We start from the raw sequence: 13,298 nt of genomic DNA on the forward strand, positions 1-13,298 counted from the left end.
AAGGCTGACACTTGATCAAGAAAAAATGAGGATATTGAAGAATATCAAATCTATATCAACCTTGAAAGGAGTTGAGTTAATTATGCTTACTCAGAAATTGGGGCACAAAGAGCATGCGATCAAAGCACATGAAGCCAAGAATTATATCAAACAACTCAAAAGTCAATATTGTATTAAATAGGTTCACATTTGTAGAGATGATGGAACAAAATTTTGTAATGCTATGGCATTTACAAATGATCTTTGTGTATAGAGAAACCTTTGTAAGAGTGCTTATGTTTTCAACATACATGAAGATGTGAAAGTGTTCTAAATTTTTCTATTAGAGTTATGAGTAGCACATGAGCTTGATGTGCCAAATGTTTAGTTTTTTTATTTAGAAAGATTTTATAGTCTTTTATTTTGTAATTTGAGGTCATTGAGCTATTAAGAACAATGTACATGGTCATAAGGCCAAAAGTTGATTTGTAACCATAGGAAAATTTGCACTTTATTGTATTAACACCCTATGACCATAAGGCCATAGGCTGGGTCAAATAGATTTACACTTGAAGAGAGGATGGAACAAGGTTTTGTAATGCACTGTCATTATGTACTTTGTGAGAAAGCTTATGTTTTTAAATAGATTTACACATAAAAAGATGATGAAATAAAGTTTTGTATTGATTTTGCACTATGTACTAATGGCTCTATACTAAATCCATATGGCCTTAGGGCCATAGCATTCCCTTTTAATGTAAGGATTCACAAATGTGAGATTATGACCATGGGGCCACAAGATGCCAATAGAGAGCCATTCGGTCATCTTTGTATGTAGCACATACAAATCCTGTATCTAGTACACAAGGCAACTAGACCACCCTATTTCCTTAGTGCCATATGGCTCCTTGTTGACATAAAGGTGTAAAAAGATGAGCATATTGTCCTTAGATACAAAATTGATCACATACACTTTAAGTTTATAAGCCCTCAGTAAGAGAGGACATCATATGAACTTGGCAATAGGATCTTTTACTAACATAGAGAGCATATTTTGACCTTAGGACCACAAGGTTCTAGTACAAAGTCATTAGTGCATAATGCTTTTGTATGTAATCTTACCTAAAGCAACCTAACCATCATATGGCCCTAAGTCCATAGAGTTCATTATTAACATAAAGGTGCAAAAAGATGAGCGTATGGTCCTTGCTTAAGGCTACTTGACCACCCTATGGCCTTAAGGCCATATGGTTGTCTATTAGCTTAAGGGTTCAACAAGATAAGATTATGACCTTGTGGCCACAAAATTCCAATAGAGAGCTATTAGGTCATCTATGTATGTAGTACATAAGGATCTTGTATGCAATTACATAAGGAAATTTGTGACCACCATAGGGTTCAAGCCCTCAATAATAGAGAGCATCCTATGAACCTAGGGCCATAGGGTTTTCCACTTACATAGAAATCATTCTTTTAACCTAGGGCAAAAGGCTTATAAGACCACAATATTAGAGAGCATCCTATTACCCTAGGAATAAAGGGTTATAGTACATAGCCATTAGCACATAATGCTTATGTATGTATTAGATAAGGCAGCCTAATCACTCTATGACCCTAAGGCCATAGAGTTCTCTATTAACATGAAGGTGCCAAAAGATGAGCATATTGTCCTTACCTAAGGAAACTTGACCACCCTATGGTATTAGGGCCATAGGGTTCCTTGTCAACTTAAGCATGCAACAAGATGTATGGAACAAGCTTTTGTAATATTTTAAATCTTCTTGTATCTTGAAACCATAAGCACTCTCACAAGAGATTCCAAAGAGCATCCTATGACCCTAGGACTAAAGGGTTATAGTACATATCCATTAGTACATAATGCTTATGTATGTATTAGATAAGGCAGCCTAACCACTCTATGACCCTAAGGCCAAAGGGTTCTCTATTAACATGAAGCTGCCAAAAGATGAGCCTATGGTCCTTACCTAAGGAAACTTGACCACCCTATGGTCTTAGGGCCATAGGGTTCCTTGTCAACTTAAGCGTGCAACAAGATGTATGGAACAAGATTTGTAATATTTTGGCATCTACAAATGATCTTTGGAATCTCTTGTGAGAGTGCTTATGGTTTCAAGATACGAGAGGATTTAAAAAATTTAAAGCCTTTTTTACCATTTGATATTTTTTTATACGTTTACTAAATGTAGCTACATGAAGCCAAATTGTAAGAACCTTGCTATTTGTTTTTATGCAAAGCACCCTATGGTCTTAATGCAATACGGCACCACCTCTATCTTCTGCAAGACCTTTACCAATTGTAACTATAAGAAGCCACATGATTTTAACTCCATGACATTTGCACCCTATGAACATAAGGCCACAAGGTGGTATAATTGATTCCCCAAATCACTTACTATGTGTGGCTTGGATTTAGCACCCTATGATCCTAAGTTCAAGGAGGTTACTTCCAAGTCACAAAGTAAAAAGCAAAAGCCTCTATATTGAGAACTGCAAAGAAAAACATTAGCCTATTTGTTCACACTTAGGCTCAATTTAATGATAGCTAAAAAAGAAGGCCTATTTCTTTTAGGGAAAAGAAAACCTTTTTAAGAAGCTTCGGAAGTGTTTATCATTTTAAATTACCACTCCACAATTTTAATGTCAAAAGAATCCAAGGGATTTGCATCATATGCTATTAAACCCCTATGACCTTTTGAGGCTATAAGACAAACAAGGTGCTTTTTCTAAAATGTACCACAAAAGTTGTCATGTAACATATTGGGTGCCATGTGTAGAATGTGCTCATTGTTTTATAATCACAATTTGATTATTGACTGTATGATCATACATGTTAAAATGATATTATATTTTTTGAAGGATTCCAAATATGAAGAAAACGAGTTTAAACATAACCTGATCTTTGTGTTGTACTCATCATGCATCATAAATATCATCCACTAAAACTTTTGGTGTTGTATATATTTTCAATCTTTTTATTTAATGATAACATGCATGTTATAGCTTGAAAAGTAACAAAGATTTGAATTTGTGAGGTGCATCTTATTATGAGGACTTTTCTTATTTAAATAGCATTGTAAGTTAATGGTTTAATATTTATGGCATATTGCTATGGTTTCTTTCTTAGTAATGTTTTTTTTGGGAGTGATATAAACTACCAATTATTGTTTATAAATGTTATTGATACAAAAATGGTGTTTGTTTAACACCATTTGTTTAACACCCTCAGACTTGGAGATACCATACTCTTTGTACTTAGTACTTTGTTTGATATAAGATCAAGCTCATCAATTTTATGAAAAGAGTGGAGTACTACAAAAAGGTGTTTGTTTAACACCCTCTATCTTGAAAACACCATACTCTTTGTACTTAGTGCTTTGTTTTACATGAGACCAACACCTGTTGGTAATCTTTGTGTCTACAATTCATATGATTTGGCATAATCGATGTACAAAATTTTATGGTAGTCACAACAAATGGTGTTTTTAAACATGTCTTTTCCTAGAGACAACAACTCTAAGATCTTCCATTAAAGTCTTAAAACATGTATTAAGGAGTAGATATAGCATATTTGTATAGAATTTTAATCTCATGACCACAAAATTATATGTAAAGTTCTTATATTGTATTTCTATGTAAAGAAAAAATTGTACTTAAAACTATAAAGTTATATTTATGTAAGTGTCTCATGTAACAACTTACAGTCACAAAAGAGATATAGTTCCATAAGTAGGATGTTATGATCTTAGGACCATAGGATACTTTAATATTACTATTTAGGTTTTCTAATTGCTAAATATTAGTTATGGCTCTATTATACAATATTAAAATGTAATTAAAACTTGATAGTGTTGCAAGTTAAGACATTTTATTTCTATAAGTGTCTCATGTTACATTATAGGACACAAAATATATCAAATGGCACTATAAGTGCCATATGTGGCATCTTATGGTCTTAGGGCCATGGGGTACTCTATAGTATTGTTAAGCTTTTCCAATTGCTAAATATTATTTATGGTGTAATTGGTATTTGATAGTGATGCAAAGTAAAGACTTAGTGCTTTGCTATACAAGCAAATTAAGGTCATTGATATTATAAGAACAGTTGATATTGGTGCAATAAACCTATATAGCTTAGTAGCCATCTTATTGGGTGTTGTTGGATACCTCTTCTTTTAAGATGCCATCTCTAAAAGCCTTGATTAAAGTTTTAAAAGCATTTATTGATTGCAAATCCTTTTGTTGTAACTTACATTAGTGGTTTTATTATAGATTATTAAGTAGGAAAATAAAAATAATAGGTAGAATGTTGACATCACATCTAGACTAACGACAAATTGAGCCTTAAAAGAGTTAAATAACACAATCTTGACATCCTAGTTAGCATTTGGAAAATGGGATTTTCCCAAATTATCTAAAATGGTGTTAACCTTACTTCGTTCAATAATCTCCTTTATTTACCGATCTAGAATCCTTGAGCTTTCGTAAATAAATTCATCTGCAAAGTATTCCCATCGTGTGGGATATGCTTCTGCCAATTCTTGAACCTGCTTTTTAAAATCCGAGTTTACAACCTCCTCAAAAGCTGCAATCATCTGATCTTCTGGAACATTTCGGATCTTCATCTCAGCTTCGTAACATGCAATAAAACCTTCAGGATCATATCCCTAAAAAACATGATACTGCTCACATACAGCATCAAGTGCTAGCTCTACAGCATCATCAATCTGCTTTTTGATCTGCATGGCTTTTGCTTCCTGCAGATACCCCTGAACCAACTCCATCATTTTCAGCAAATTTGCAACTGCTAAATTTTTATCAAATCCATTGGCACTAAAATCATCCATAAATTTATTTAATTGTTCTGGCATCTCCATCTTACCTCCCACCCCGGCTCGTTTTGTGTCGGGCTCACCAAAGATGTCGGGGGATATGTGTTCGAAACGTGAGCCGGGAAGGCGCCGGGCCTCTGACTGTGGGAGGCGTCAAGAGGACAAGAACAACAGGTGAAAAAGGCTTTGTCAATTACCGTAACCTTCAATTAATCAATTTAAGCTCTGAATACATTCTGTTGGCAATAGTCAAGTCGGGCTGTTAACAACACTGACACTTAGGTTCATTGAAATCAAGGAGTTTAGGCTCCCATTATAAATTTTCTTGACTCCCTCCCCATCAGCATGGGATCTTGCAGTGAGACCTCATAAAGGAATTTATGCTTTCGTAAGCCACCACATTTGGCGTAAACATTGACCAATATATTGCAATGCACAAATTTCTTCAGTAGCCGATGTCGAGCAATCTCATCATGAGAATCATTGTCCGTATCGAGTTCTTGAACAACAAGAGACAACCCTTTAAAAAAAAAACCCACTCAAGCACTTATTGTGCGTTCTGAAGTGCATCACATCTGGCATACATCTCAACCAAAGCACTGCTACCTCGAGCACTTATTCTATTGCATTTGAAACCCTGGTTGTAGCTAACAACTCCAAAATGGCACACCGATGGAGGGGACCGGACTGGTACAGAACCGGCTTCTGGTGAATCTTTAACGGCCAATATCTTGGCAACCATATATTCGATCACTGATCTGAAAAGACGGACGCGCTCCACAAAGTGAGCACTTGAGGCCCGTGCATTCATTTCATTTCTATCACCTCAGTTGCCGCAGCTGCCCAATCCGGTATGGATCTACAATCGACTCAAACTTCAATATGCCATAACTTCTTCATTGTAGCTCCTATCGACGAGCCGTAAACACAAGCCAGTAGAGCACTTCAATCACTACAGGTCTAGATCATAAACTTCCATATGTGCTCACTTCAAGCATAATCATTTTTGGCATCATTAAGGTATAATGTGGCCCTTTTAAGCCGCATCTGCTATACATTAATCATTAAACTTGTCCTGTTAACAAGCCCTAGTCACTGACCATTAATCAAGTAAGCTTTACATAAGCTCGATATGTATTTTTCTGGCATCTTTATTAGCATGGGAGCGGGAGCAAAGCTGCACGACACCGGGCAATAGCATGGTAGTAGTTTGTTGCTCCCCATCTCGATCATTGCCCACATCATGGAAAGATGAATCCATATCATCATTCTCTTGAGCTATAGATAAATGTGAGTGTGTAGGAGTGCTAAAGTTTGCTACACATGTCTAGCTATGAGTGATTAAATCTTTTTTGCTACAAGACATGTCCAAATCATATGTTTTGGTCAATGTATGAATTGAAATTTTAGATATAAAATAAATAACATGCTTAGAATTAAAAAAAATAAAAATTTATAGGCTTTCACCCTTGTTTCTTAGGAGGCATATCTTGTTCACAAAGCCCACAAAACCAAAAAGGTTATTAAAAATGAGCTAATTTAGATAATGAAACCTGAGTAGTTTATGCACCCTTAAATTGTGTGTGTGTGTGTGTGTGTGTGTGCGCGCGCACGCGCGTGCACGTTATTTTGAAGGGGACAAAAACCCTTCCCATCGTTGTGTCTAGAGGTCCCCTACAAGAAGACTTGGATGGCATGGTACACATGTTAGTATCCTTCTTGTTTGCTCACCAACACATGTTAGTATCTTTCTTGTTTGCTCACCAACACATACTAAATCACCAAAGGGCCCTTGTACTCTCTCTCTCTCTCTCTCTCTCTCCCCCCTTCTTTCACACACACACACACACAAAAAAAAACAAGGGGTGTGTATACATTATGGCCCTTGTACTCTCCCCCCCCCCCCCCCCCCCCTCTCTCTCTCTCTCTCTCTCTCTCTCTCTCCTCCCCACCCTCTCTCTTTCACACACACACACACACACAAAGAAGGGTTGTGTATACATTATGGCCCTTGTACTCTCTCTCTCTCTCTTCCCCCACCCTCTCTCGTTCTCTCTCTCTCTCTCTCTCTCTCTCTCTCTCTCTCTCTCTCTCTCTCTCTCTCGCACAGACACACACACACAAAGAAGGTTGTGTATACATTATGGATAGCTAATACCAAAATTCTTTGAGCTTTAAAACTATCAGAGAATGTGTGGATATCAAGTTGCAAAAAAATCTGACTTGCTCCATAGCTATCTTGGTTCTTCTAGAAATGAAAGAGGTATGGTCACTTAGGGTTTGAACATGTACCAAATCTTCTTGTGTTTCATCATTGTAGTTCAAAAATAATGGTCTGCTTGGTATTTGTGCAATGTCCACTCCCAAAAGCCATGAAACAACCATTGACATTGACACTGCTTGGTTTCTCTTGGGTGGACAACAAAGCAGCATAACTTGATTTGAAGAAAATTCATTTCCAATTTGTTCTTCCACCAAGTCCAACATTTCCTCTTTCAAGTATAATTCCCAAACCTACTAAAACACGCGACAAAATCGCGTTGGATTTTACCACCTTGTCTAATTACATAAATGAGCTTCAAATACAACTCTTTGTGGATAGTTTTTCATGAATAGCTATATCATCCAAACATTACTGCTTGAGCATGTCACATCTTGAGCATGAATAGCCATATCATCCAAACATGATTGATTTGCAAGATTTTTGAGGATGGCACATGTCACATCCCATTAAAAAATTGGATTTTTTATTATTTTTTTTTTTGGGGGGGGGGGAGAGAGAGAGAGAGAGAGAGAGAGAGAGAGAGAGCAAGAGAGAGGAATAAGAAGAAGAGGAGGAGGTAAGAAAAGCAATTGCATCTTTCCTTTCCTTTAAAAAGCAAAGGAAAGAAATGCAAAATACATCTACAAAAAATTGTGTATAAAATCTAGTGATTTCCATTATTTTGTATGTCAGAAATTGATTAGCACTAGTCTGGTAGTCTAAGAGGACATAAAATTGTGCTTTCAAGGTCTTGGGAAAAGATTCGATATTCTTGCTAAGCATATCATTTGTTCGCATGCTTTCTTGAGCGTGAAATTGAAAGACAAATCTATATGTGAAAAATAGGTAATGATGGACTTGTGTATTTTAACAAAAATAGCAAAATGACAAGATTAATCTTAACCCTAGCGACTTTAGAAAATTTTCCAAATCATTAGAATTTTTTTTCCAATAGTACATATAGTTTCTAAGGAACAAAATTTTTTGTTTTAAAATACAATTTTTAGCTTTAAAAAAGCACATTTTCCTCAATCTATTGACCTAGTATTGATGTTTCTACACATATGCTTATTATTTCCACTACGAAGAAGTTATTATGTCCATAACTTGCGTATATTTCCATAGAAACTCTTGAAATCATTGAAAGTTGCCAAGCTACGATAATTAACTGCAAGAACTTTGTCTATCTGTCCATGACTTGTTTCAAAAATAGGGGAATGCACACTAAAGCCTCTTTTATTATTCATGGTTTTTTGCTCTAATTTACTTCTGATTTACTAGGACATTGTCATGAAGCTCCTTAGTGAAATTAAGAGGACAAGAGAGCCATAAGGGGAATTTCAGCTTCTCAAAAGGGCCCTCTAATGAAATCCACATCGTCACTTCTATTTAAAATTGGGTATCTAGTAAATTATTTTGCAAACTAACTAACTCCAAATTTTGCATAGGTTAAAAATTTAGATTCTACACGTCAAGAACTCTTCATTGATATGGTTCAAAAGAGAGAGCTGGATGCATCATGGAAGATTGTATTTTAAGTTTTAACCAATACGAAGTCAACCTTAATGCTTCACTCTACTAGTAAAAAGACAAGGGTCAGCACTCCCTATACCTTTGTTTTCATAGGTTTTGATTATACAAGTGAATCTCTCTCTCTCTCTCTCTCTCTCTCTCTCTCTCTCACACACACACACACACACACACACACACACACACACACACACACACATAGATTCTCTTCGTCAAGTAAACCATACAAGAGAAATTAGGAGGCATACTTGACTTAAAACCTTGATTTTTAACTATAACACAAAAGATTTGTGTACGTAAGAATAGTGGGGAATCACATGCATAGCATTCTTTGGTGGGCTACATCCTCTAGCACGTTGCATGTTGTTTGAATTAAAAGAGAACGATAATACAATTATATACTTACATTGTTCTTGCAACACGTGTGTTGATAAATGTTGCATCGTCATTTGACACAAGTATAGCAAGGCCAAAGTCTGCAATGACAGGATTCAATTCATCATCTAGAAGGATGTTGCTTGGCTTGATATCCCTGTGTATAATCCGAATATGTGATTCCTCATGTAAATAAGCTAGACCCTTTGCCACGCCAAGAATTATTCCATAGCATGTTAACCAATCCAACAACTTCTCATCTTTTCGATTTCCTACACAAAGGGAAACCATACACCTCTTCTCTAAGAACGGATTTTGATCCTAGAGTTCATAATTTAAGCATGATTTCAATAGCACTCATTCTTAACAAAATAAAAGAGCTTTCTTGGCTAAAATTTTGTTGATATATATGTATGTATGTATGTACACACACACACATACATATACATGCATACATATATATACATATACAATATATATATATGTATATGTATGTATATATCTATATGTACACACACACAAGGGGGGGGGGGGGGGAGAGAGAGAGAGAGAGAGAGAGAGAGAGAGAGAGAGATGAATGTTGAGCTAGAAGCTTACCGAACAAAATGAATCCAAACTTTTGTTGGGTAAGTACTTATACACCAAAATTCTTGTAACACAACATCTCTTGTTCTTGTGTTGGACACTTGTTATGACTTCAACTTCATTTAGAGACTCTTGCTGTCCTTGCTGGCTTTGAGTGGATAGCTTTTTAATTGCAACTAGTTCTTTGTTTGATAGCATCCCCTGATCAAGAACATAAGAGAAGCAAGAAAGGGTAAATACATAATTGGGTGGACAAAGTTAATATCAATGCCAATATGCTACATGGTATACTACACATCCATAAGGAAGGAAAAAAATACAAAAAAAATAACGTAGCCTACATAAACATGTCGAAGAACCCACCTTTAGAATGGAAGATGATGGGTGGCAAAAATCTCCAATGTTTCATGTATTTGGTTTAAGTCACAAGCACAAGATTCCAAGGAACACAAACAGAATCTACTCGACAAAGTAGAGGCTCCAATTCAATACAATAATTGATTTTAAGTGCTTTGGGATGCAAGTCCGAAGGACCGTAGAATTACAAAGATGGCTACTTCTCAGGTTGAGGTCGCAACCTAGGAACACAAGGAGGGGGATTTGACCTTATAGAGGACAACATCTAAGAAGAGAATGTAGAGGGATCCACCCTTAAATTAGATTACTTTGTGTCGCTCTCCCATAAGAATTATAGGATGTGGTAAGGAGAGAGAAGAACGTTAACTGCTAGGCCATCCAAGATCATCACATAGATGCTACTAATAGCAGGAAATAACTTCTAGGAAAGGATTTAGTATTTTACAAAGAAGGTAATGATAGCTTTAGTAGAGTTCTTATCGTGATTTGATAGGGACCTTGAGCCCAAGGTACTCTTGAGTCATGGGTTAGGGAGACTCCTAGGCGTAAGGGCTAGATTGGGAGGGGAGGCTTTAACCATCACCAAGGAGAGATCCAAAGGTAGGGTGGATCTTAGACACTCCCCTAGTGAGGGGGAAATTGGTGCCTCATGGGGGATTTATATGATGGAGGCTAGGAAAGACAAGACATGCCCATATAGCTTCCATGGTTGGCAAAAGTTAAATGGGAAAGCTTGTGCGAGAAATGGACAATGGTGGACGTGTGGTCATTGGGTCCACAGAGTAACTCTCTAGGCTTTACATATACAATAATAGACATGTGGTCATTGGGTACATGGAGTCACGTAACTCTCTAGGCTTTACATGTACACAAGCCTTCATTATGCTAACACAATCTCTAGAGTAGGTAGATACTAGTCAAAATGAAGGTGGATACCTTCGAGAGTCTATTTGATCACCTGCCAATCTCAATCAAGATGGTATGGGACAATGGGAAAAATCCGTTACCTAAAGGAAAGAAAAATACGCTAGTCACAAGAAACCATGTCATAATAACTAAAATCTGATTCTCCTAAATGATTTTCTCATGCTAAATTGATAATTTAATATGGGGAAGTTCCAGGGGAGAAAAGGCTAGAATATTGGTTAAGCTGCTAGACCGGCCACAGTAAAGATCCAAAGAAATGAAAATAGGGATCCAAAGGGGGGGTCATCTACATAAACTCAATGTGCAACTATGGGCTTTAAAGACCCTGAGGTTCATCCCATTAAGACCTCCAAAATGCTAAGGTTCCAAAATTCAAAGGTTATGTCCAAAGGTCAAACACTAGGAAAATTGGATGCTTTGTGTGTGTACAAAAAGTCTTCATAGTTCCTACATAGGAGAGGACGAGCCCTCGAAGTAGGGGATGAGAGACACACACTCACAAGCCTCCTTTATACAAAGGGAATGAGGGACACATGTCAACTCCCCGGCCCAGATGCCCACAAGGTGCACTCAAATCCTATTGGATGGCCATGGAGGTGTACCAATCAGAATTAGGCTAGACTAAATCTAGTTTACTTCATTTAAAAACACTTAATAAAAGAACCAATAAGAATTAAGCTCTCTAGAAGACTATTGGACAGTCTCCCAACGGGTCCAATGAGCATGCAGCAGCCCAATGGATTGCCTGATTCCTATTGGCCAAGAGACATAGGGGTCCAATGAGAGTTTAGTTGCATTAATTAATTACCTAAATCTCTCACAAAAGGGGAAAGGGGGACACATGTGAGAAGGCTATCACTTATGATCCTTAAATCCTATTGGCTAAGACTAGAGAGATCCAATGGGTTGGTAGCATGAGGGGTCTACCAGGAGAGAGAGAGAGAGGGCGCTGATTTTCTCAAGTCATTATTCCACACACACTCACACAATCTCATGTGTGAAGCAAGAAGAATTTCTACCTCCTTTTCAAGCTCTAATGGAAAGCTTATCTCACCTACTCGAAGCTTGTGAGAAGGGAGGGCTACACCAACAACTCTTGGCTTTGTGATGCAAATCCAACCAAGAGACAAGCTTCAACGCATGCTCATCTCCTCTACCGTGCTAATTACTAAGCTATGCTATGCTAATATGAGTGATTATGTGAGGAGATGTACATATTTCTTGTAAGGTTAGACTTCTCCTTCTTCCTCTCAACCTAATCTCATACCCTGCTAGCTCTCACCATCGTCAAAGGTGTGGGAGGTCTTGGGTCTGAGACCGTGTAGGAATTGATGTTGTGTTTTATAAGTGTTTTGCTTAGTGCTTGAAACCTCCATATTCATTTCACTAGCTAGTATTGAAGGAACGCAAAGAATTGTATTGTAAAAGTTCTCTCTTGATGGGAGAAACCTATAATACAAAGCCTTTTGGAGGGGGGACCGGCTCCATGTAAATCCGGTCCTCAACTGTTGTCAATATCTTAAATTCTCTCTCTTTTGAAGCATTGTTCATGCTATCTAACTAGGTGTTGTGCTTTTTGTTGCTCTCTCCACCCAAGAACTCTTAGTGCTTGAAGCCTCCATATTCATTGCACTAGCTAGTATTGAAGGAACGCAAAGAATTGTATTGTAAAAGTTCTCTCTTGATGGGAGAAACCTATAATACAAAGCCTTTTGGAGGGGGGACCGGCTCCATGTAAATTCGGTCCTCAACTGTTGACAGTAGCTTAAATTCTCTCTCTTTTGAAGTATTGTTCATGCTATCTAACTAGGTGTTTTAGCTTTTTGTTGCTCTAGCTCTCCACCCAAGAACTCTTGTTATTCTCATAAGGAATCTACTCTAATGAAATGCACACTATGTTCATGCTATTTTCGGCTACACACAAGTTACTAGACCATTAAATGTTACATTGGTATCAGAGCACAAGGTTTTTTCATTTTCTTGCTCAAGAAGGTAGATCCTCAAGCTAGTTATAAATGGTTGAAAATGAGTACGTAGAATAGTGATTTTTCAGCCTTGCAGTGAGCCTGCCTTCGTGCAGATAACGGGGCATCACCGTCGAGAGCTATGGTCTTAATAGTGGATTCCTACGCGGCTTGCCTACGGCCTAACCACTATTGAGCTATTAGAAGCTTGACAGGAGTCGGTGTTGTTTTGGTGTTGAACGACCCTCTCTTCGATTCCTTGCAATTTTAATGGTATTCGAGCCATGGGTACAACAGCTTGAGTGCGTTTTCTAAAGGGGTAAAGAGGAGTAGAAACTAGGGCTTGAAGTGCCAAAGTACACCTAAAAATTTACACCTAAAATCTATTAGAATGGCTGACAATAGTAAAGAGAGTGAAATTAATGTTGATAGCTTTGATGTTGCTAAGGAGCAGGCTACTAATGATGC

At 37.3% G+C, this 13,298-nt stretch overlaps 1 protein-coding gene across 1 annotated transcript; it reads right to left on the reverse strand.

The window, feature by feature from the left end:
* Positions 1–7,000: 7,000 nt before the first annotated feature.
* Positions 7,001–9,991, reverse strand: LOC147460720 (cysteine-rich receptor-like protein kinase 44). The gene is made up of 4 exons (XM_086508435.1): positions 9,946–9,991; positions 9,595–9,630; positions 9,029–9,269; positions 7,001–7,346 (listed from the first exon to the last, which is right to left on the reverse strand). The coding sequence occupies exons 1-4, from the start codon at positions 9,989–9,991 to the stop codon at positions 7,325–7,327; spliced, it is 345 nt and encodes a 114-aa protein (XP_086364561.1). The 3' UTR covers positions 7,001–7,324.
* Between the last annotated feature and the right edge of the window lie 3,307 nt (positions 9,992–13,298).

This window comes from Adiantum capillus-veneris, chromosome 3 (assembly GCF_014529385.1).
Source record: "Adiantum capillus-veneris isolate H3 chromosome 3, ASM1452938v2, whole genome shotgun sequence".
Lineage (NCBI taxonomy): Eukaryota > Viridiplantae > Streptophyta > Polypodiopsida > Polypodiales > Pteridaceae > Adiantum > Adiantum capillus-veneris.